This window comes from Aphelocoma coerulescens, chromosome 3 (assembly GCF_041296385.1).
Source record: "Aphelocoma coerulescens isolate FSJ_1873_10779 chromosome 3, UR_Acoe_1.0, whole genome shotgun sequence".
In the NCBI taxonomy this organism is placed as follows: domain Eukaryota; kingdom Metazoa; phylum Chordata; class Aves; order Passeriformes; family Corvidae; genus Aphelocoma; species Aphelocoma coerulescens.
Genome location: NC_091016.1, coordinates 71,081,956 through 71,107,033, shown reverse-complemented (window position 1 = coordinate 71,107,033; position 25,078 = coordinate 71,081,956). Strand labels below are relative to the sequence as shown.

Genomic DNA, 25,078 nt, shown 5'->3' with positions numbered 1-25,078 from the left:
GAAAACTGGGTAGTAGTAATTTCTTTGTGAGGGTGTGATCCTTTCCTTTATAGGTTTTCTAAGGCTGGAAATAAATATTAAGGTAATCAAGTATCTGTCTGATCACACCAGCGCAGAGTCTATCATAAACCCACATACCCACAAGTCCCCCACTACTGAATTAGCAAAGTATTTCCAGATCTGAGCATCAAAAGGAATAAAAAAAGCAAAACCAAAACCCCAAGGATATGATTAGAAAGGCATTGAAGGTCTTACTCGCACATGTGGCCACTATCTTGTTAATAAACATTTCCTGGTTTGTAGTTCATTTGCAATTTGGCTGTGCTTGATATCAGTAAAAGTAAACTAATGAATAAAACAGGCACTGCAAGAATAAGCTAATCCCTGTGATTCAGCAAGGGAAATATTGTTTGTGCACTTTAGACTTGCTAATAGGGATATAAGGTACAGATTGCTCATGGATGGCATAGCCAGGTTTTCTTCTTTCCCAAACACATGTAAACAAAATGATACGCTTCTAAGCAAGACAGCTCAAGGAGAAAGAATGTTGATGTCATCAGGCCCGACTAAATCACAGCTGTTCCCAGTCCCAAACCTGTTCAGGGTGCCTTTTGAAATGTATATTTTTACACTTCAATAAAGCATTAAGTAATGAATGAGACAAGCTGAAAAATCCTGGGGGAATTCTGAACATTGAAATCAATGCAATTTTCTTCCTTATTTGAAAAAAATCTATTAGCCTCAACATTGAATTCCCGAATAGGATAGGCCATCTCAGCCTGCCAAGAAAATAATGCTTATGTCATCGTGCTGTCCATCCATCCATCAACCTCTTCAGTACTTTTACAAGTTTATTTCTGCCAATTTCAGTCAGATTTGAAAAGGGGACAGAAGTCTGACCGTGGTTACAAAAGCTGGAGTTGAATTAGTTCCTCTATTGAAAGAGAAGCATGCAGAACACAGCTGTTATCCACTCCATTTGGCAGCAGACAGCAGCATGAATCAGTGTGTGCATATTTGTTGGCCACTCAACACACACATAGCTCCAGACCTGCTCTTTTTCTTTTGATAGGAACATCACAAGGAGAGATTTGGTTATTATCAGGAAAGGCAGAGAGGAGCAGTAGGGGACAACAGGCCTGAATACTTATTAAACCAAATTTCATTAATTCTGCTCTTCCTGGAACAATTTGTATAATTATATTTGCCTTTATAGTGGAAGGATAGTGCTCTACAGACTAAAAATTTCCATTAATTTCACTAGTATCCTTGAGTGAGTAGGATATGTTGGCTTTTTCTCGGAATATACTTGCTGTTTTTCGCAAATTTCAAGGTCAGAAATGTTTGTCATAACTCTTCATTTTGCCCTTCTTCAAAAGGTAGGCAACAGAAGAGACCCAACCCATCAAGACCCTTGCTTGAATGAAACAACTGCTGGAGGGCCCAGCTCATGTACATGCAAGGCTACACACCTAAATACCTCTGGCTGTGTGAACATAACACAGGTTTATAGCTTTGGTAAATATTTCAGATCAGTTTTAATGCTGCATAAATTAACACTCAACCACACAGCATTTTTTGTTTATTTATGCCTAACTAAAAAAAAGTAGCTGTGAAATATTCTGCATAACAATATTATGAGCTCAACATGGTAGAGCCACATCCTTATTTCTGCACATCACTTAGTGAAAATGCACAGAACTGAAGGTATATGCATAAACAAAAACATTTTTATGAACAGCAGCATTTTATTAGCTGTGAGACTGGTTTTGATGCTCCCCAGTGCTAATGAGAACTAATTCCTTAGGGAGTGCTGCTGAAAGCTGATCAGTGATAGAAGAATCAGAGCCCATAAAACTAATGGACTATTCCTTGAGCTGATATCCATCAACCACTATTTCATGATGTAGCATATCTTTAAAAACTGTTAAGTGCCACAATCAAAATATTTTACGTAAACTGTAGGGTTGCATTTAATGTAAGGGTAATATTTATCTCCTTCTGGAATCTACTAACCTATTGTTTGGAAAAGATTAATCTTAATGTTTTAAAAAAAATCATAGATTTCTTGAAAGAGACAACTGTTGACCTCTTTCACTGTCCTTTTAAATTTTTTTCTTCATCATATTTTCTTCTAGTCTATCTTGCTGGTTTTATTGAACTTTTTGAGACCTAGTTTCCACTGTTTCACTACTGCCTCATATAAAATAAATCCCCAGTGTAACAGCAGCTCTTGCAGATCAGAAATGGTTGCCACAAGTTTTAAACAATCTCATATTTCTTACCTCATCATAAATTCCTGCAAGAGGATGCAGAGCAGGGCTCAGGGCACCATCAGAAATGTTCAAGCGTTGCTCTGCACAGGACTGGGGGAGCAGAGCCAGGCAGCACTGCTAGAGTGGGAGAGGGCACTGACATGAAGTACCCTTCAGTTTAACTATACATAACACTGTCATACCTCCTCCTTGCAGCCACCTAAGCTCCTGCCTGAAACCTCTGAATATTACTGCAATTTAAATCAGTCATATCTAATACACCAGTGAAATCAGAAGGATTCAGAGCCTATGCTTTCTTCCCCCTGCTGTTAAACAGGTTAGAGTTTGGTTGAGGGCAAAGGTGATTAAAAATATTTCAATATCATTTACTAGAGTGTACTCACATCCTATGAAATGGTATGATCTCCATATATTTTAAGTAATTTTCTTGCCTTTTTTTAAACTTACCTCAGAAGATGTGTCAACCAAGGGTAAGTTTTGTTTTTATAGCCAAAAACACAAAGAGTTTTTTGTTTTCTTTTTTTAAGAAAATTACAAGACCATGGGAGCCAAAGAATCTAATACCAGTTTTGCCCTAGTCAAAGACTGAACTGAGTGGGGAAGCTGGAGGGAGTTGTCTCATGCCTACAGGAAAGGATTCCTAATTCATACTACTTATTCCTGTGCACCTAGTTCAGAACACTAATACAAAATCCCTGTGATGTCATCAAAAAAAGAGCAGCTTTTCTCTTTTTTCAAAATAATTCAAAATTCTAGGTTTTGCTTTAAGTTTTTTTGGTTATTACGTCTCATTCATTTTAATATTTGTTTTAGAGCACAGTGCCATGGTCAAATGTATTGTCTTTACTAACAAGCTACAGGGGCAGAAATTTCTTAAACCATCTTTGAAAATTTGGTAGACATATGCACATCCTAAAGTACAAACAGAAGGCCCATTCCTCTTTTTCTTTCTCCAGCCCACTAGCCTCCTAAATCAAGTGCCTAAAGACAGAATATATAAATACCTTCCCTAAAATATACTGACATCAATAAACAAAATCAGCATAAACACTGTTTTGCTGCAGATTGTAACTATTCCAGAAACCTATGCCATGAAGAAGAAGATTACACAATGTTATAGAACCTCCTCTTAGAACAAATTTCAAGGATAAATGAAAACTGATACAGCAGATTTCTGTTGGGAGTTATTATCCTGCAGATATTGCTACCATTTTAATTAATTCAAACTCAGTCAAATATAAGAAAATAAGAGAATATCTTTAGTGGCCTCTTCAGGTTTAATTACAACAGATGAAAAAGGTTCCATTTCTTAGAAACAAGGATAATAAATCCTATCTTTATTAACATGAGCTCCGTAAGGAAAGACAATAGAGGCTCTAAAATGGAGAGAAAAACATTGCTTTTCTTTTCTGAACTATCTGGCCTTTGGTAAGAAATAGCAATTTTCTCTGTAAGTAGGGGGGTTTTTGAGAGTACAGATTCAACATCCTTATTAGGAATTTGAAACAGGTTGGTGTTTTGGAGGGTGCCTTAACATTCATCAGTTGAAGTTTAAAGATTAGTCAGTGAATGGTGCATTTCCTCCCACTCAAAACCCACAGGAGTGTGTCTGTGTTATTAGTCTTGACATATTTTCTAATCCATTATCTTGTGAATTAGCAGAGCAGAGTACACCCTCTGGAACAGGCAAGCTTGCTGCACGCAGCAGTGGACTCATGGGGATTCCCTGGCTGGCCAGGAAGATCTGTTATGTAATCTAATCCAATCTCCTGTAAAATTCTGCAGTTATCTTTTAATCAAGCCAAATAATTTTGGACTATACTAACACAGAACTTTCAGAAAAACCTTTAACTTTCATTAGGGTATGTCAGGGTACAATCCATCACTGTTCTTTGGACTAAGTTACATCTGCCTAGCTCAAACTCACACTACACTCCAATTTGGACAGAGTTGGTAAAGGGATATACTCCAAGGCAATTAAACAAGAAGCAATTCCCTAGTCTTGCAAAAGAACGATCATTGTGATACTAGTCTGTGATTTTCTATGTGCATACTAAAGAGAAGTACGAGGAGTTTGTTTGGAATCCTCAGTAACAAAATCTATTCTTTATCTGGTGTTCTGTGAGTAGTCTAAACCAATATAGTTAATAGGATAAACTTCAAATTAACTAATTGCAATTTTCATGAGAAATGAGGCAGGAGACACGTGATTGATGAGCTTTTGAATCAGATACAGGCTAAGAACTGAGCTAGGTGGGAAGAGTTAGTGCTGTGAATCCTTGCAGTACCAGGGTCATGCAAGCCTTCAGAAGTCCTAACACCATTTTCTTTCCTCTAATACTCTTGGTCATACACCCAAAGCTACCTGCAGAGCACAGGTCTCCAGCCATAAACTCATGGAAATAGATAGGAAGAAAATAAGCCTAATTGAGAGCTAAAGTTTAAAAAAAGTATGTCTACTGGAAGCAGGAGGAGTTAAGTCATCAACCTACACTGACTACTGACACGTGAGTCTCAACTAGGAGAAAAATAAACTCTGCTTTCTCAGAACGGTTGTTACAGCAAACAGTCGGATCTTGATGCAATGAGGGCCAAAGGAAATAGAGTAAGAAGAATTAAGAAAAGATATTTTCAAAATTGAATAAGTCCCTAGAAAAAGTTAGATTGTTTCGGAATTAAAAACAAATGAAGAATTGGCTAAGAAAAACAAGAGTTGTGCTAGAAACTGAGAAATTGCAATAAAAATCAAGCACTTCTCGAGATTCTGAAAAAGGTTTATCAATGACGTATAAATAAGGCTTAATGCGGTGGACAAAAGACTGATGCTACTATCTCTGAGTGAATAAAGAGAGAGAAGGCAGACAGACTTCCAGCAGAGCAGATGAGACAGTCAGCAATATTGCATCATTTCACCATGGTGTTGAAACATATTCAGAAGAAGGTCCAAATCAGGAACTGTTGCAAAAAGTCCAAGTCTGTTTTCTGGTGTCCAGAACCACAAACTGCATGAGCTAGCAAGCAGAGTGAAAGAGAAGGAAGAAATTTTGCTGGTACCATGGTAACAGAGGCAGCCCTTTGCCTAGGGACAGCTGAAGAGCCCTCTGAGAGTTTTCTGGGTCAGGATTTAATGGAGAGACCAACATGAGCGATGTTTGGGTGTCTGCAACAGACATGGTGGTTCATTAATGGAACAGTCGATGGGAACGAGCTTCCCACAGTAAGTTTGCATTGGGAGAAGCAGCTGAGATGGTTGTGCTGCCATCAAAGGGACCTGAACAGGCTGGAGAACTGGGCAGAGAGAACTTCCATGAAGTTCAGTGAAGGAAAATGCAAGGCCCTGCACCTGGGAAAGAATAACCCCATGCACCAACACAGGCTGAGGCTGTGAAGCAGCTGGAAAGCAGCTTTTCTGAGAAAGACACTGGGGTCCTGGAAGACAAGCTGACCATGCACCGGTAATGTGTCCTTGTGGCAGGATAGTCCAACAACATTCTGGGCTCCATTAGGCATAGTGGTGCCAGCAGAGGTCCTTGTGCCCCTGATCAGTACTGGAGAGAGCACACCTGGAGTGCTGGCTCCCTGTACAAGAGAGACATGGATGTTCTGGAGCAAGTCCAGAAAACGGTCATGAAGGTGATCAAGTGCCTGAAACAGCATCTGAAATAGAAGGGGAGGCTGAGAGGGCTGTGACTCTTCAACCTGGTCAAGAGACAGGTCAGGGAGGATCTTATCACTGGGTATCAATACCTGATGGGAAGATATGAAGAAGATGGAGACAGACATTTCTCAGTGGTGCCCAGGTTCAAAAGAAACACGAGCAGTAACAAATACTCTCACAACAGGAAAATGGAAAGACTAAATGGAAAGACCTCCCAGTCCTATTATTGAGATGAAGCCTCAGTAACAGTGGCTCCATATTTCTTTTCTCAGCCAACGGATCTCAGTTTAGAAACTACTGTACAGTTCCCGTAAAAGGCACAGGAAGTGACTGTATGGCTTCACTTCTTGCTACACAAACTGAGCAGCTGTGTTCAGAAAAATATTTGAAGATTCTTCACCATAAAGGCATTATGAGACTTTAGCCTGGATGACTTTGCCTGTCTATGAGTAGTATAGGCCAACAAAGTTAAGCACCTCCTCAAGCATGGACTTCTGTGCTTGTGAATAAGCCAGTGCTCAGCATTAGCTTTAGGTCTGCCTTGTCCATCAAAGAAGCTCTGGTCATGTTTTCTTCAAGTGTGTTCCCCCTGCTTCCCATGTCTGCCTCATGCCACAGAGACTAACCCATGCAAGTGATCCAGTTAATCCCTGTAGCATGGACAATGGTTTTCAAAGTCAAGCCTCAGTGATTTACAGGAAGTGCCCTTGACAAAAAACTAGTACCCCATTAACCTATGTTGGTACTTCTTTTTTTTTTTTTTTTTTGTGGGGTTTAAACTGATACTGTCCTTTGTAGCTGCCAGCATGTAAGCTTCACTATTTACCCCTACAAAATCTAATCAAATCATTAAAGTGACAAAACAGAGCCTGAAAAGAGATTTTTCAAAGCCACAAAATGACAAATTTAGGATTTTATTTCAAAGCTTCCTAATACGAAAATACCATGCTGGTTTTTGCTGGGGCAGAATTAATTGTATTCACAGTGACTAGTACAGGGCTGGTTTGGATTTGTGCTGAAGACAGGGGTGATATAGAGATATTTTTGTTATTGCTGAGCAGGGCTTGCACAGAGCCAAAGCCTCTTCTGCTTCTCATACTGCCATGGCTGGCAAAGGAAGCTGGAGGTGCACTGGAGGTTGGGAGGAGACACAGCCAGGACAGGTGACCCCAACTGACCAAAAGCATAGAAGGAGGAAAAGAGGGCCATTTGGATTGATGGAATTTGTCTTCCCAAATCACCATTACACGTGATAGGGCTCTGCTGTCCTGGAGATGGCTGAACACCCGCCTGCCCATGGGAAGCAGTGAATTAATTCCTTGTTTTGCTTTGCTTGTAGGAGTGGATTTTGTTTTCCCTGTCTTAACCCACAATGTTTCTGGCTTTTGCCCTTCCAATTCTCTCCCTAATCCTGTTGGTGAGGGAATGAGCAAGCAGCTGTCTGAGGCTTGGTTGCTGACTGGGGTTAAACCACATCACTTTCAATAATCAGCCCCCAAATAATCAATTTCCACAGCAATAAGGATTAATGAGTATTCAACATGACACTGTAATTCTTCTCCATAAAAGTGGTTTATGTTGCTTTTAGAAGTTTCAATACACATAGTTTCAAATAGACAATCCTTTTAAAGTGTCTTACACACTGAATGACAAGATAAAAAAAAAGAAACTTTGTAGGAAGTTCTTCTATTGGTATCAACTATAAGTTAACAAATGATGTGAGGATGAATATTTGTGGTTTAGTCTTCCAAATGTTTCAGTGTTGTAATTAATGTGATGTGTTCATATTTCAAATATAACCTGTGACTGAGAGATTAATGAAATAATTTTTAATATATTAATTGCAAAGTTGAAATATATAGCATAAATGGAGTTTGGATTTGTCCTCTTATCATCTAGCTTTTCAACTTCAGTACAGTTCATTTCTAAAAAAGGAAAAACTTGGAAGATAAGTAGAAAAACTACCCATTATCAAAATTAAGGGAAACACAAACAAATGGAGACTTTAAAAACAATTAAGTCAAGTAATCTGCTCAGAACTATTTTTTTCTTCAAAATACAAAAATATGAGTCGAAGACATGTCCATATCTTTAATGTAAATGGCTTTCTCATCTTAAAACATTTTGGGATTGGTATTTTTTTAATAAGAGATTATGTGTAAGCATCACTCTAAAGCAAAAGGAAGGCACATGTTTCCCTATCGTCTGTTCCTAAAAAACACTGAATATTCATGCTGCAGTGTCAAACAGAGTTTAATAACCATGCTGCTGCTGAGAGCTTGGATGAATTTGCCTTACGGCATTTAGAGAGGAAGAACAGAAAGGTTCACTTTTCATTCCTTTTTGACTAAGCCACAGATTCCAAGTGAAATCACACAAGATACTCCTGTATGTCAAGTTTTCATCAGGGCTGGGGTTAAGCTTTGTTATGTTAATAGCTCAAACCATAAAGCTTAACTGACCTTTAATCACAGAGGTTTCCACCAGTGTAGCTTTCCTAGTCATGTCCTTCTGATTCTCACGATGCACCAAATCATTTTGACAACTAACTTGCAATTCCAAAACATCAGCAGCTTGGTCTGAGCACAATTTCTTGGTGGTGTCTATGCAGAAATTCTGAAATTACATAGAACAGCACATTAACTTTCCATGTAAATTCTTATTCCAAACTGATGTGACATGCAAGAGCAACATTCTTTGGCTCATTTCTGTGAGTTTTAACTACAGATCTTTCTGTATGTCAAAATCAACAGTGACATTTACCACAGAGCTTGTCTTTCAGGCATGTACATCACAAAATAACATGACCAGGAGGCACTCTAGGTGAAGAGATTACCTCTAAAACACATTTCCAGTCTTTCTTTTCCTTTTTATATTTGGCTATATGGAGTCACACAAGCAAAGGAGATTTATGAATCCCTTTTGGTTGATTCAGATTACTTTCTGATTAACTATTTTTATTGTATCGATTCTTCATTTAATGTGTTTTGTTATATATTACATCACAAATTCATATAAAGTCTGACATTTCAATTACACTTACCCAGTAACATTCATAGCATAGTATAGTTAGATGATGGGAACTGACAATTATGGAGTTATTAATTATAATTTTATTACATTGGAAAAAGTATGTTATATGGCTGCAATACTTGCATCCCTTGAAACTCAAGCTTCATAAACACCTTTTCATAATTATGTTGTTTTATTTTTAATTCTGAGGTATTTATGTCACAAATACTTTCAGTCAAATATATATTTTTAGCTGTGTAAGTAACAGTCAATTAAAAGTGTCAAAAATATATCTCTGGTGAAGCTCTACAGTAGCTGCAGTGTAGGTACAGACCAATTTCAATCATTATACCAGGTTATATATTTTAAGAAATAATCAGTATAGATTTTCCATTCAAAATCAAATGCAGATTTTTTCCTTAGCAATGACAAAGCCCACCCTATTCAAAGAGATAAGGTCATGTTGGTAAATCTGACAGTAGCTACACAGTAATAGAATCTGATCTTTTCAGAATCAACCCACAATTTGCGAAAGCGCAACATGAGCCCACATTTTATGACAATTTGCCCTTTTTGAAAAAATATATCAGCCAGCAACAAAAGAAGTCACTGGTAATTGAAATAGAAAATTTGGAAGAGTATATTAAGGAAAAAAAAGAGGATGAAATCTATAAAACTTAGGGATGATTTTCCCCAGTGTGTGGGTCACAGTATTACACAAGTGGAATACCCTCATTTTCCAATTAGAGGAATCTGTGGTATTTTTCTCCTTTTTCTAAAAAAACCCTGTGCAAGCTCAAGATACAGGGGTCAGTTGAGTTATAGTATTCAAAGCATGTTTGTGGTCTACAGGTCATGCAATGCTGGGTAATTCTTTCCTTGGTTGAAAGAGAGCCTCTGAGCCCCAGCAAAGTTTTAAGCAGTGATGTAATTCACAAAAAACTCAGGGACCTGTAAAAAAGAAATACAGCTAAGAAATATTTTGCAAAGAGGACAGAAAAGTCAGAAGGAATTCTTCACAGCAGGGAGTTAACCCAATGGAAAAGGCACTGTTCAAACTAGGACTAGGCTCAGTGTGTTGAGGAATAGGTTCACTGAGGCTGCAGGATCTTTAACTTTCTTTCACAAGCACATCATGGCCTTTCTTTCATCTCCTTTTCTTGATCCTCTGCACCTAAACATGCATGTATACCCCACCTCTTTGTTGCCAGACTGCCCCAATTATATGAACACTCACTTTTTAGGCAGTTATTGGGAAATGTCCACTTCCGGCTTGGGGAAAATAAATGGCTAAATAACCATGTTTCAGAGCTGTCACTAAATTAGTCCCATCCTTGGTATCACTCATACCTGTTTATCACAAATTAAAGGTCTTGGGAAGGGTAGGGTAGATTTATTATTCACAGGCAGATTATACCTGTGTTCCAGTTGTTTGGCATACTTAGCACACAGAAAGCTTTCACTTAATGGTCAACTTTCAGGGAAGAATGGAACTTTAATTTAAATAGTAGACATTAAAAAAAGTTGGGGTTTTTTTTAATAAAACATTAAATCTCTTATTTTCTAGTCAGCTCCTTATTTACCCTATTAATACTAGCAATCAATATCATGTATGAGTATGTTGAGTTTATTTATTTTGCATTGCCTTAACTAATTAAAAACAGGGCTTGGTATCAAAATAGAAAGATCCCCTCATTAAGAAAAATGTAGTTGGATTTTGTGCTAATCTTATAATTCATCAGCAAAATCACACACTGTGAAAAATAGTTACCTGGGGCACCTTGCAAACAAATTAAAATATGCAAAATGCAAACATTGAAAAACAAATAGGATTACAGAAAATTAATGTCACATCACTTTATGCTGAAATCTGATAGTGTTTTAACATCCTTAATAGCACTATAGGTAACAATTATACTAGAGACCAACAAAGAGAAGTTGCTTTTTTAAAACTATAACAGTGAAGTCTTACAGTTGTCTTTCAAATACTTGGCAGCACAGAATTTCTATCTAGGCAGAGTCATTATTCCACTAATTTAAAGAAGTCAGGATATCAGCCATGATTTTCAATAGTTACTGCCAGAAAAAACACTAATTCAATTAAAACCTCATAATCTGGGCTGCAGTCATTTGTTATAACAGACTACTCAGGGGAAACCCCAAATCTCAGCATGTGGAAAATAAAACCGACAGCTACAGGCGCATGACCTAAAAATTTTACAGCAGTGGCTAAGAATTGCCCATTACATCTTCAGGTTTGCTTGTGGTCCAGGAACAACTCAGGAGTCAGATCACAAAGCCGTAAAGGTAAATTAGTCCAAGTGTGCACAGTCCCTCTCAGGAAATAGGAGGTGTAATGTCAAACAGGATAAATACAAAAAAGTGTGAGAGGTAAGGTGAGAACTAAAGGGCTGGAGATGCATCACTTTAGTAAGAACAGAAGTTTCAGAATTCAGCAGAAGCTGTAAATGAGTGCAGTGTTTGACGAAGGTACAGGTACTGAAAACATTGCAGTAGCAAACTGAGGATCAGAGTAAGCAGTTTGAATTTGTTTTCCTTGAGTATCTGAGGAGTTTAATGCACTGCATCTCTGTGTGTGTATGTGAGCTCTCTTCTGCAAGCAAGGCTTCCCTCTGCTTGTCTGCTTCAGGAATAGTGAAATCTGACAATAGTTCTCATTCTTATGAGTGGCAATGGACAAACAGTAATGCTTTTCCTATCTACAGCCACAGTTGCACAAAACCTCTTCCCAAAATGCCAGTTTCCCCTGCAATATAAATGTCTGCTCTTATCCTCCTCTCACAGTTCCAATCTGTGTTCTCCTCTGACTCAAAAAATTTGGGCTATGAACAATTGTATCCATGTGAATATTTTTTTCATTACTGTGTCTAATTTTTTTAAAAACTCATTTACATTTCTGTTATCCATATCATGTGGCAAGGAGTTCCAGAGTTTATTTCTGCACTGAAATTTACTTTGGGTTGTGAGGTTTCTTTTTACTGCCCTAACTCATAATTTCATGCTGCTGCTCTAATCCCTCTCCATTAATTTTCTTCCATCATTCAGATTTTTACTCCTTTTCTTGAGTCTCCTTTTCTTTAGGTAGAAGAGTTTCTGGTCTTTAATCTTTCCCCTTACATGAGTCAAATTATAACTCATGATATACTGACTCTGGAAATTCCTACTCCTTCGCAAGATAGAAGCCAAAAATACTGAAGGCAATCCCTATTCCACACATGCTTCAGACAGAAGTAGTTGGTCACAACTACTCAATAAGCCCATAAAATAACAGGGAAGTTCTTACAAAAAACCATATAAATTAAAACCCCAAAAACCCCAACCAACCAACCAAAAAACCCACAAAAAAACTCCCACAAAACCCACCAACAACAAAACCACAAAACAAACAAACAAACAACATAAACCCCCCACCAACTCTGGAGGTGCCCAGCAAAATTGTTGTAGCCACTGAGATAGAAGAGAAGAAAGAGAAGCGCAGCGCAAGTAAGAAGAAAGGCTTTTAAATCTGGTTGCAAAAAAAGAAAATAATATGTGTGTTTATAATACACATTATTGTTTGGTTGCATTTTTTTAAAGGAAAGAACGCCTCAACAGCATCTAGAACATTCAGAATAAAGAAGGAAACAACATTTGTTTAAAGTACAGAAAGATGTGGGAGTAAATATGAAACCAACAGTTGTCATAGTCTCTGAAAATGCGGTGAGAGATGTAGTGGCATAAACCAATCTGACAAAATGCTGCTTTTCCAGACTGAAAGTCAAGCTGTTATGTGATTACAAATGACTCTAGTGAAGAGGAGTACTCATTTGCTGGAGCAATCAGTGCCGGACATGGCACGACACCTTTGGAGTACATTATTACAAGTCACCCATGCTAGTAGATACAGATCATAAACCTTTTACTGCAGTTTTTAAAGACAGCTTGGAGTGGCAGTCTTTACAACCATCAGGAAATCAAGCCAAAGCTCCGGATACACATTTTTTGCTTTGGCATATATTGCATGGATATATTTATCTCTAAAATGCTTAATTGCTGCATGCACCTTTCCACCAGAAGAAAAAGGTGTATACATAGATTGAAAGTGTGATGAATGATTTCACTGTCCAAACACAGACAAAAATGACAATTTATCCCCACAAGCTGCATACGACAGTTCTGCAAGAGCATCACACAGCACTGTATTCACTGGGAAGCTTAAACCAGGCTGGATGAAGTTTAAAATATTTTGCAGAATATTTTAAGGAAATTGTGAGAGAGGGTGGTAGAGAGAGACATATCAGTATTCATAGTTGCTGATTTATAGAGAAGACTTAATGAGCTTCAGCACCTACAGCATTACAAACTACCTATATAATTTTGCTACCACATTCATTTTGCATGACTTTCTGCAGGGACAGTTTGGAACTACAGCGGATCAGAAAAGAATGTCAGATCTTGTTTCCCATGTAGTATCAGCCAGAGTAAACGCTATCACATTCAGAGCTTTAGACCATCCTCAGACACAGATGTGAATTACTTTCTGGATTGCAAGAGCATACACTGGAGTACATTCTGGAGTAACTACATTGGTGAGATTTGCACCAATGCTCATCATCAGGTGATCCCCCTTCTATTCCCATCTGGCAGAACCCCACCCAGAGTACTGCATCTAGCTCTGGGGCCCCCAACATAAGAAGAACATGGATCTGCTGGAGCAGGTCCAGAGGAAGACCGCAAACAAGATCTGGATCACCTTTCCTATGAAAACAGACTGAGAGAACTGGGGTTGTTCAGCTTGGAAAAGAGAAGGCTCTGGGGAGACCTTCTGGCAGCCTTCCAGTACTCAAAGGGAGCTTACAGTAAAGATGAGGAGGGGCTCTTTATCAGGTAGTGAAGTGATAGGACAGGGGGAATGGTTTTAAACTGACAGTGAGTAGGTTTAGATTAGATATTAGGAAGAAATTATTTCCTATGAGGGTGGTGAGGCACTGGAACAGGTTACCCAGGAAAGTTGTGGGTGCCCCATCCCTGGAAGTGTTCAAGGCCAGGTTGGAATGGGGTTTGAGCAGATTGTTCAAGGGTAGGTGTCCCTGCCCATGGCAGGGGGTTGGAACTAGATGATCTTTAAAGCTACTTCCAAAGCATTCTGTGATTCTATGAGAATATATTTCACCTACTGTATGACTAGAAATCTGAATGCATGCTCTTACCTAACAGGTGGGAAACACAAATTTGAATAATGGGAACACACATATGGGAACTGCTGACATGTCTCAAAATCTGTATTATTATGGCAGACAATTAGGATTGATTTATTCCACTTGAAAAGAAACAATTACCTTTGGATTATTATTCACTTGTGTCCCAAGGTAGCCTTTTTGCATGATCTATTGGCAAGCCAACTTACCTTGCATATCAAGGTAATTTTTACAAGGACACAGTGTACCCATAGCAAAGGGTACTGACAAGGGTCTATGATCTTGTAGCTAAGAATTTTAACCGTCTTCCCCATTGCACTGATTCCAGTACATGATATCAAGTCTTAATTTTCCACGGTCCACTGGAGTGTGGAAAAGGAGAAGAGCTTGTTAGAAGATACTTCAGAAAGGCCATGGTCAATAAGGAGGATCCTCATTTAGCCTTATTAATATACAGAACGAGAGTTCTCTGGAGAATTATTATTTGCCTGCAGGACTCATAAGATACTATAAACTGAAGATTAACTATTTTGACAAAGAAGAGGTCAAGGTTATACGGTTTCAAAGACAGAAACAAATTGTATTCATTTATGAGTTATTCTCTGCTTAAAAGAGAAAAAAACACAAGACCAAATTAAATTTTGTGATCCAGATTCAAGTGCTCAATAATTTTCTTCCTCACAAGGTACTTTCTGTACATACAAAAAATATCACAATTAATTTGATTTTCATTGTCAGTAGTCTGGGTTTTATCATAGAATCATAGAATGGTTTGGGATGGAAAAGACCTTAAAGATCATCTAGTTCCACCCCCACTGTCATGGGCAGGGACACCTTCCACGAGACCAGGTTGCTCCTGGTTCTTTTCCCAGAGGTTAAAAAGGGGGAAATAATAAATAAAATCATTCTCTATTGTAGGCTAATGCTACTGTAGGCACATTCTAAGGGTTCTAACACTGTACTTAAACTCTTACGTTTTCCTAATAGTAGGGACAAGATCAGTTATGCCCTCTCCAGAGTTTGAATAAGAACATTTGGATTTAAAACCAAAACAAACCAGAGCAGAAAGCCATGTTCCAGCCAGATCCATTTCGACCAAAATAAAATAAAATAATGTACCAAGACAAATGGTCTTGGAGAAACCACCGGCACCTCACCCTGCCCGACGCGCAGTTTGTGAGCTGGGACAGTGAACGACATCCAGGCAAAAAGAATAAGCGTGGAAGAGGGAGACGGGCACCGCTAGGGGGCTCCGCATCCCGCCGCATCCCGCCTCATCCCGCCGCATCCTCCTTCGTCCCTCCGCATCCCGCCTCATCCTCCCTCGTCCCGCCGCATCCCGCCTCATCCCGCCGCATCCTCCTTCGTCCCCCCGCATCCCGCCGCATCCCGCCTCATCCTCCCTCGTCCTGCCTCATCCCGCCTCATCCCTCCTCGTCCCCCCCGCATCCCGCCTCATCCCGCCGCATCCCGCCTCATCCTCCCTCGTCCCGCCTCATCCCACCGCATCCTGCCTCATCCCCCCGCATCCCGGCGCTCCGCCGAGCTCTCCCCCCGGAACGGGCTGCCGGGACCGCTGCTTAGCTGTGAAACCAAAAACCTGCCATCCCAACTCTCCTCCCACAGACTTTTCCTTCTGGGCTACCCCTCTCCGCCCGTTTGAAACTGCGCACAACAAATTTCCTGGTTGTGTCTGGGACTACGGAGAAAGAAAATACGCTTGAACAGATTTGATGAATTTTTCAGATGAAATGTGGTGAAACGTTAAGATCTTGTAATTTAACAGGCTGAGGCTTAATAATTGCAGGGTGAGTAGCAAACAGAGTGAAAAAAGGGATCCAGCTGATAGGATGACCTTTAAAAAGGGCTGTGAACAGTACATGCTTTCTTAGGAAATTTTGCGAGGGCTTTAAAGAGGTAATGAAATACTGCCACTCTTCACTGACAGGTCCCACAGTTCAGGTAAATTTTCTGCAGCTGATGGAAACAAAATAAGTTGTCATCAATTAAAAAAACACACAAGAGTGTACTGCTATTGCATTCTACTGAAACTCTTTGCTTAGTTCAGAAATTCAGAGCCCCGAGATTTTAATTCTTAATCCAATGACTTTCATGTACTCATTCACTGTTCACAGATTTGTTTAATCATTTGTTGAACGAATCTTTTTCTCCCTCAAAAAAGTTCCCAGAATAGTACTGATTATGTCTCAAGAGTCTTTAGAATGAAGTTTTGCTACCAAAGATCTTTTATATCTGGGTAACTGAAGCTGTCAGCCTCTTTTTCCCAGATATTCTTTCCCCTGCTCTGTGTGTGTACAAGCAAAAGAGAACAGAAAATGTTGTTGGGCACCCTTGAGCAGCCTGGGATGAAACGATGCTGTATTAGCCAGCACAAAATCACCAGGCTTACACCTTCAGCTTTGTGTTAAAAATCAGAAGGGGTATTTAAAAATCTTTTAGCAATAGTTCAAATGCAAAATACAGAGCTGCATAATGCCCTCCCAGCTCCATTTCTTCCCTCTTCTTTCCCTGCTAAATACATAAAGGGGGAAGTGCTTGATCCCCCATGCCTCAGAGCAGAGAACAGTTTTTTTCATCTTTGCTGCAGTGTGATGATAATATTACGTTTATTTTTGCAGTGATGTCTTTATGTTAGAGCTTGGCTTTTTTTCTAAGTGCTTAACCTTAAACATCACTTTCTCTCTTCAACACACCATGCAGTGAAAGAAAAGTACTGTTTCCTGCATTTTACACACTGGCAAATTGAAATGTGCTCTTTTCCACATTGCTTCAAAAAGTGAGCAGGAACAGGTGAGGTGCCACCAGCTGTCACCTTTCTACACACCCTGGCTCTTCACTGGCCTGCCTTCCCTGCCAGCAGGCACAGCAATTGCAGCCACACTTGCGAGCTCTCAGCTAAAGAAATTAGGCCCGGGCTGTTTCAGATTGGGCAAAGAAACTCAGTAAAAGTTTCAGATTGGGCAAGGGAACTGTGGAAATCCTGGTTTCCATGACACTCACAACAGCCGTGAAAGGAAGCAAGAAGAGGACCCCACAGTTGCATAGTGAGTCTGATGCCTTAATCCCAAGGCTGGCTTTGCTCTTCTCCTGGGCTCCCCACCCACTAAGCACTGAAGTTCTTGGAAGGAAAAAAGGATACACCTGGAAGACCTAAATTATTGAGGTCTACTTCTGTATTACAAATGCACCTCACCTTGGCAAATGGAACTGCTTGTTTGTTCAAAGGCTATGGAATGTTGTATTTTGTGCTATCACCACTTAAGCAGAAGATGAGAATTCTTTTCATTTGTCTTTAATGGAACATTAACTGGAAATATAATTACAAGGCAGAGCTAATTACCTGCAGGTTTGCCAAACTGCAGATGGAATCTACTCAACAGAGTGAAATCTGAATGCTGGAACTGATGTGAATGCAAGTGCAGTTTAGTGTGTGGAAAATTTGAATTGAAACTAAATGAAAAGAAGAATGAAATTTCCTGTAACTCTTGACACAGGACTCCAAAGGAGGCAGCTCTCACTGTGCCATTGTCCCATCTGTCTCTACCTCAGTCCTCAGATCTTCTCTGCCCACAAAAAATTAAATAACATCCACACTGGTTCAGGTCAAAATGCATCTCACAGAGTATTTTTATTTCACCCTTGTCTTAAGCAGACACCAAGGGAGAGTAAGAACAGAGCAAGTCAGGATCTGTTACATCCAAGTACACTCTCAGCCTCTTACTATTTCCAGCTCAGGGAATTTCCTGGGCTTGTCGTGGTTTGTCTATTAGTAACCCTCAAAGGGTCTCTCTTCCACATACTTGTCCAGTCTCCCCTTGAACTCCTGATCTGCTTCCAGCCTTGTTCTGACTCCCCTTAGTCTGGATGTATCCTGCCCTATTTCCTCTAATTGTGGTCCTGCAGAGAGTGGGGAGGGGAGGGAGGGGGGAGTGAGATTTTAAAAATAAATTGTTTTCAGGCTCTTATTGCTTTGCTGGCCTTCCTAGCATGAGTCTGCAAGTCCAGCTGCAGAGCTCACCCTCTACTTCCTCCTACTGCATGACTGAAAACACTGTGCACAGCAGACAGCAGCCTTGGGAAAGCAGCAGGACACTGAATTGGTAGGAATTAAATACTTCAGACAGGATTCAGTCCTCTGATACTGGGTCTAAATCTGCAGTCACTCCCTGTAATTTGAAAGTGTTATTCTGGATTTATTCAGTCATGGCTGAATTCAGCATCAGGCTTCTTGTTTTTCAAAATCATCTGGTTTCCAGCCTGTAGCAGGGAATGTAACAGCAGGAGTGACAGGAAAATGGGTTATTTTATTAACAAAATGCATTCCTATTCTAAAGGTATTTCTGCAACGTTTCAATTCCTTCAAGAATTTTGCCTTCTCACATACATATACACATATAAACATACACAGAGATATGAATATATAAGTATTTCGGCTTGCCCACTAGAAGCCAGCCTGTTTTGTCAGAAAGAAAGTATTCTGCCCCATTTTTCGCTTCCCTTTCTATTCTTTGTTCTCCGACATGATTTCAAAGTTCTGACAATTAATTCCCTTGCAGTTGTGCTGAACTGCACACCGGTGATTAGCAAACCCTGTCAAGTCACAGGGGCCTTTGGTTTGTTGGCAACATTGAACCATGTCCTGTAAAGGATCTGAATTTTTCCTTATCAGAAAGGATGTTCACATCCTGATATTTTTGGCAAATTGGGAAGTGCCCACCCACCAGAAAAAAATTTCACTTCTGATTACACATACTTACCGAAACTATTAAAAGAAAACTTTTTGGTCTGTTTCTGGCTGTTAGAACTTTAGATTTTGAATTTCCTCAATTCATTACAGGGAGAAAAAATGAAGGGAAGGAAAGGGTTTCAAGACCATTTACTCCCAGGGTATCAAAATGAAACTTTGTGATACCATGTGCCCACTTCTGCCTCCTGCCCCCACCCTGGCCTGAACCACCCTTTCTCCTAGGCACTGACTCCACTGGAGGTTGGAATTCTCTCCCAGAGGGAGGCTGTAGCCTGATCTACCCCAATACCAAGAGGTGAGAATGAGAATTAAATAGCCTCCTTTGCTCATAACTGTTTTCCATTGCTTTTGTTACATCCACTCCCTTTCTAGGTTCTCTCCAGAGAGCTGGGTTGTAGGACAGGCCTGGCACTTCAACAGTGTTCACAGATATGCCTCAGAGGTGTTTATAAGGCCTTTTAAGCCCATTCAAAAAGAGACAGCTGAGAAACGAGGATCTGTATAAATCTCAACCCATTATTTCCGGACTTACAGAAAAAAAACCCAACTGAAAAGTCATCCTAATAAGCAGCATGGAAAACACTGGTGGTGGTACTTCACTCATACACTGAGAAATGCCAAATAGCAGAAGAAGGTTCATATTCAGTCATTTTACTTCACACCAAAGATACCCTGATAAAATCTTGGTTGTTATTTCTGCCATTTTGTAGATGACTCTAAGGATTGCACAACCTTAAAAGTAGATGTTGCTCATCCCCAGTTCATGTTCATTCATGTTCAGTACATGTCCAGCTTCATGAAATAGTGTCTGAACTTGGCAGGTAGTCTAATGTACTGAACCAGTCCTTTTACACCACCTTTAAAGGTGGTTTAAAGGTTTAAAACCTTTCTGAAAGACTCTATGTGCAGAAGACATTCGAAATGGTAAGTATCTGCATTTCTTAACCAAAAGAATGAAGTAAATAATTCCATACTACATTTACACATTTACAGAACACAAGAAGACATCCAGGTTGGTGGGGTTTTAAGCACCATTGCAGATGACTGGAACATTAAACAGCTATTGACATGGATAGTTCTGCTGTTAAATTCTGACCTGTCAGGGCATCCACAAATAATTTTCAGGGGGCTTTTCCACAATGGCCACATATATACACCAGACAGAAGATTCCTTGAGCAAATAAATACTTGCTTGGTGGACAACTCTTTAAACTATTAACACAGGGCAAAGAGCTGTGTATCTCTCATGAGTTTAATCAATAAGACCGCTTTGGTTTCCTCAGTCCACTGAATTACCTTGGGGATTTAGAAAATATTTTATTTCTGCAGCCTAAAATTTCATCTCAGTCAGTCTTTGAGCCAAGCTTAATTCTTCATTTGCTTTTCAGTTCAGCAGCCAGCCTTTAAAAATATAATGTTTTCTTCTCCTGAGGTTTAGTGCTCAACATTCAGATGGTCAGCTGGGTCTTCTTTTCTGATGTGAATATTTTCTTCTCAGGAGGTAGAAATTGAGATGCCTCTAAATGAGTTCAAAGAAGGTTTTAAAAGAGATTGTTGTTACCTCAATCTTATGCCACTCTTGAGAGGTAATATTTGCAGTTCTATTAACTGCACAAGAAGGACAATTTTCTCACTCTAACTAAAAGTAAATAGTCCAAACATGCAGGCAAGGCCTCCCCTCAACAACATGTGTTACGTGTCAGATTATCAACAGATAATTATGCCCCTCATTGCAGAAAAGTTTGCAAGCGATGTTGCAGGCTGCTCTCCCAGATCTGCCAACTTGGTTCTCGTGCTCTGGCTCCAGGAGCAAAAAAGCAAACGTGTCAAATCAAACTGGGAGGGTTAGCAACAGCAGGACTTTTTTCCTCAGATGAAATGACTGCTGACCTCCAACCTCCTATCATTTCCTTCATCTGGTTTGTGAAATGGGGGCAGGCAGGAGAGGAAGAAGCTGGGCTCTTGGTTGCAGTGGCAGGAGTTGGTCATTGTTGCCTCCAGAAACTGCCTGGCACTGCCAACCAGAAACAAAGAGCTTTGGGAAGAAAGACTCACCAAGCCCGATGTGAGAAGATATTTCTCTCTCCAGAGCTGTTCTTTTCTGTGATTTTACCAAAATCTCAGCTTGTGGCAGTACAGTGCTGTGTAGTGGCACAGTAAGAGCAGGTGTAAAGTGTTCCAGCTTCAGGAAAACAAGGCTGTGCCTTTAGCCAGCTACCACGAGCACATCAGGACTGCTGTGGATCATGCAAGTAAAGAGGCAAGTGGCAGAAGTGAGGTTGTCCCAACTGAAATAAAATGGCAAACCTGAAGTCAGCCTGACCAAGTTGCAGAAAGATGAGGTGGCTGGTGCTTGTTTCAAGATGGTTAAAAAATGGCTTGTTGAGAGTTTAGTGAAAGCAATACAAATTCTCGAAATCATTTGGCTGGTTTTGGCTGTTTTCTTCTTGACCCAGAGTGAAACAGATTAAAGAAAAATATCTACCCGGCTGAAGATATTAGTCTGTTAAAATGAGTGTGCATCCTTGTGTGAGTACAGCTATGCACATTTTCATTGTTTACGGAAGCAGAGCCTCAGAGGCCAACACATTCACACATACTTAAGTTTATTATGGTGAACAATCCCCTCTGGCAAGAGGAAAATCTCACCGTAGTCTTGTACAAGCCTAACAGCTGGCAAAGTCAGGACCTTGGAAACAATGTTTTCTACAGCAGTGTGTGTTTTCTGGCACGAAAGAAGCTGAATAATGTATCAGAATAATGTATATAAATCTTGCATGTCTTAGACCAAAAGATATTCAGGGAAGAAACTGTATTTTCTCACAGATGAGGACAGTGTTTAACATATTGTGGGTGCTACCAAAATTCAAATAAAAAACAGAGAAAATAACTTGACATCATTTATTTATTTGCTTCTTTGCAAATATATAAGAAGACTGACAAGAATAAAAGAATGTACAGTTTGTTGTCATTAAGTCTCTGGCTTAATAGTCTTTTATTTACTTAGGTGTACAAAACTTCAAACCAACCAATTCATCTATGTTTTCTGGGTGCCTGGTGACATCTGAAAGCTTATAAAAGTAATGCAGATCTCAGGTTAATCTCACCCTTCTTCACTTACTTCAGCTTCTTAGATAGCTAATAAGATCAACAGCAGGTGACACTGCATGTGACAATGGCTCTAGGGAGAAAATTCTCAAATCTACCTGGAGCTGGACAGAAATATCTCATTAATTTCACATGGATTATCAAAGAGCATCTGCGAGGTAGCAACAGTCTGTGGATGGCACAACCCTGCTTGCCAGCAGAAGCCTTCCCTTCAGCACTACTCATTTCCTAAGACATAAACTCCCAAATTATTCAATCCTGACTGTGAATTAAAAACCTGTGTCATAGGCAACCTGAGGGCACCCCCGATGCATCCTTTCAAGACAGAATTTATTGGGTCAGCAAATTCTGACTCCTCCTAGCCCATTTGGCCACCTCTACAGCCAGCATGTTAGCAACAGGGAAACATACCTCGTGTGACAGTAACTGGCTCCCTTTTGAGGCCCCATTTTGCACTGGGAAACTGAAAAGAAGCTTTAATGCAAGTGAGAGTTAGACCCAGGGAGGAGTAGGAAGCTACACTTACAGTGCAGATCTTTTTGAAGTCAGTGAGTTTTACTGTGTTCTGGTTTTAGCAAACCTTTGCAGGAGGTGGTCTGTGTGGTTTTGTGACCCAAAAGTTTCATTTTAGGTTTAGGGGGTGGGGTGAAAGAAGACATTTGGAAAGAAACTGGGTGAAAGATTTACACATATCTTTGAAAGCTTCAAAAAGTTTTCACTGAACTGCATGGTTTCTAGTTCAAAGTAGGATTTCACTGGAATTTTCCAGTAAAATTTCTAAGAGCTTGAATTTTGATCCATCAGAAATAAAGCAGAAATAAAAGATCTTGTATTTTGAACCACCTTATTTCACTATTTTTAGTAGTTTAACTTTTGCAGATTAACGTTTGTTGCATAAATATTTTCTGATGTCATAGAACTTAATATAGGTAAGATTGCAGTTACAAAGTTTAGTACATTTTTTCCCCCAAAAAAGGCTTTGCAACATTCAAAAAATGAAAGGAGAAAAGCAGAGACTATTAAATATTCTTCTGATAAAAGCAGTATTACTGAAATTTCCAGGTTAAAATAGTCCTCATCACATTTCTCTTACAAACTTAAGAATATTCTTTATAGCAATTTCATAATGTAGCTATCTAAAACTTCTATATTAAGCCCTGGATTCAAGCAGGTATTCATTTTTTTTTGTGACTGTACAGGTACAATTGGTACATTGCTCCTGGCAGACTGGCAAGACAGCACACAGGAATTATCACATTTAACTGTAGATCAATGCCATGACTGCAACGATAAAATTGTAGGAAAATTGTACAGTAACTACAAGGTTTTATCAATCACTTTTAGCTCTGCAGTGGCACAGGGGAGAGGACAGATACTGAAGTAGGCTCTCTGCTGAGTACTTTTCATTAATATACTCTGTTTTCTTACAGTCTTGCACATCCCTTACTCCCAATGGCTACTTTTGTCTTGCTTGTGATAAAAGTAGGGAAGTCAGCCCAGGTTCAAGTGAATACATCAGGGTCAATATTGCTTTTCCCCTTATGGACCAAAAGGCTTATTTAGTTATTTGTTATTTGCTAGAAATGCACCACAGGGACACTTAATAAAATCAAGATGTATCTTTCTTTTGTTTGGTAATTATTAGGTCACAGCCCTAAGTGGAAGACAAAGCTAAACTGAAGGTCTGTAGCAGATTTCCAATGTAGGCAGGTGTTTCTCTACTGAGCATGGTAGCTTTACAGAGGCATAAAATCAAGAGCCCAGTCAAATCCCAGTCTTCAACAATTGATCGGATTTTAACAGTTAACGAATGCGTAGAGGCAAGAGTGGAGCCACACGCTTTGTCACTGCTGTGAACATGGCTTTATCAATGAAAATCAATTTATCAATGGCTGCAAAGTAATGTAAACATTCAAAGAAGTAGTACAGAAGAGTAGGCTTTACTCTTTGTTAAAATATCTTCTTTTGCCCATCTCAAATTTTTCCTTTCAAAATTACCTGTTTAAAAGCATTTCTTTCATACCTGGCCAAAATTCTTCCCTTCAGGCAGTTCCCTGACTTCAGCTCTCTCATGGCCACAGTAGCATTCAGTGTTTTGGGCCAGGGAAACAGTAACACATATTGGCACTAAAGAATGCCAAGGATTTTGCTCCAGAGGAGAGCTAAGTACAGTAGTCAACTGACATAGCATTTCTTCTTACCTGCATAAATTTCATTTCTCATAAAGGGAGGAAGAAGAGGGACTTCCAGGAGAGTAAGGTGGCAAATTTATTCTGGTTGTCACAACAAAAGTGGACATGATTCAAGAAAGAGCTGCCTGGTGATGATCTCCAATTACTTCAGAATTATTCTGAAAAATTCATACCTAATATTATTTCACAAGGCTATTTTAACACAGAACTTCTTCCTAAGGCTTGGTGGAGATGTAGAGGGGCACATTACAAATTCATGATGGCTAAATCCTTAAAAAATACTGTGGTTGCTGTGAACTTGTTTTGTAGGCTGACAGTTTGACAAACTTTGTATCTGGGATCTCAGTCTATTTTTTTCATCAAAAACTACAGAGAAAAAGTTCTGCCCAGAGATTTAGTTCAGGACAAAAAAACAGGCCTGCTTGCCAAGAAACCTTGCCACTAACCTGCTGAGTGACTGCAGGCAAGTCATCTGCTCTCTATTCCCTCTGACATGCGTTCTCCATCTATTTAGAACGTAAGGATATCTGCTGGGATTGCCACTCACTGCGTGTTTCTGCAGGGCTCAGAGACCTCAAGACCCTCACTCCACATGGGCCTGTAGGTGATATGATGACTGTAAATATCTGTGCAATGGATTTTTACCATCATGCCATTTCCTAGTGGAATTTTATCTCATCCAAATATCCTACTCTTATTTTCCAGCGATCAGCCAAGGCAAGTCCCCAGGTGCGAGAAGCTCTCCAGCTGCCTAAAAATTGAAGCTGTGGAGAGCTGCAAGTATTAAATACCTCCCCAGGATCCTTATAGCTAGCAGTAGCCTTTTGTTCCCATCTCTTTTCATATTACCCTTATATAGTTCTCTT

The 25,078-nt window shown here is 39.7% G+C and overlaps 1 protein-coding gene across 4 annotated transcripts in view; it reads right to left on the bottom strand.

The window, feature by feature from the left end:
* Nucleotides 1-25,078, bottom strand: part of THEMIS (thymocyte selection associated) — an 80,517-nt gene that overhangs the window by 7,931 nt on the left and 47,508 nt on the right. For 3 of the 4 annotated variants that reach the window (XM_069010815.1, XM_069010810.1, XM_069010812.1), the window contains one exon: nt 8,397-8,550. In XM_069010815.1, the coding sequence (XP_068866916.1) occupies nt 8,397-8,550 (154 nt within the window). Of the gene's footprint in view, nt 1-8,396; nt 8,551-25,078 lie in introns of those variants that run through there. The other variant, XM_069010813.1, reaches the window with a different exon arrangement.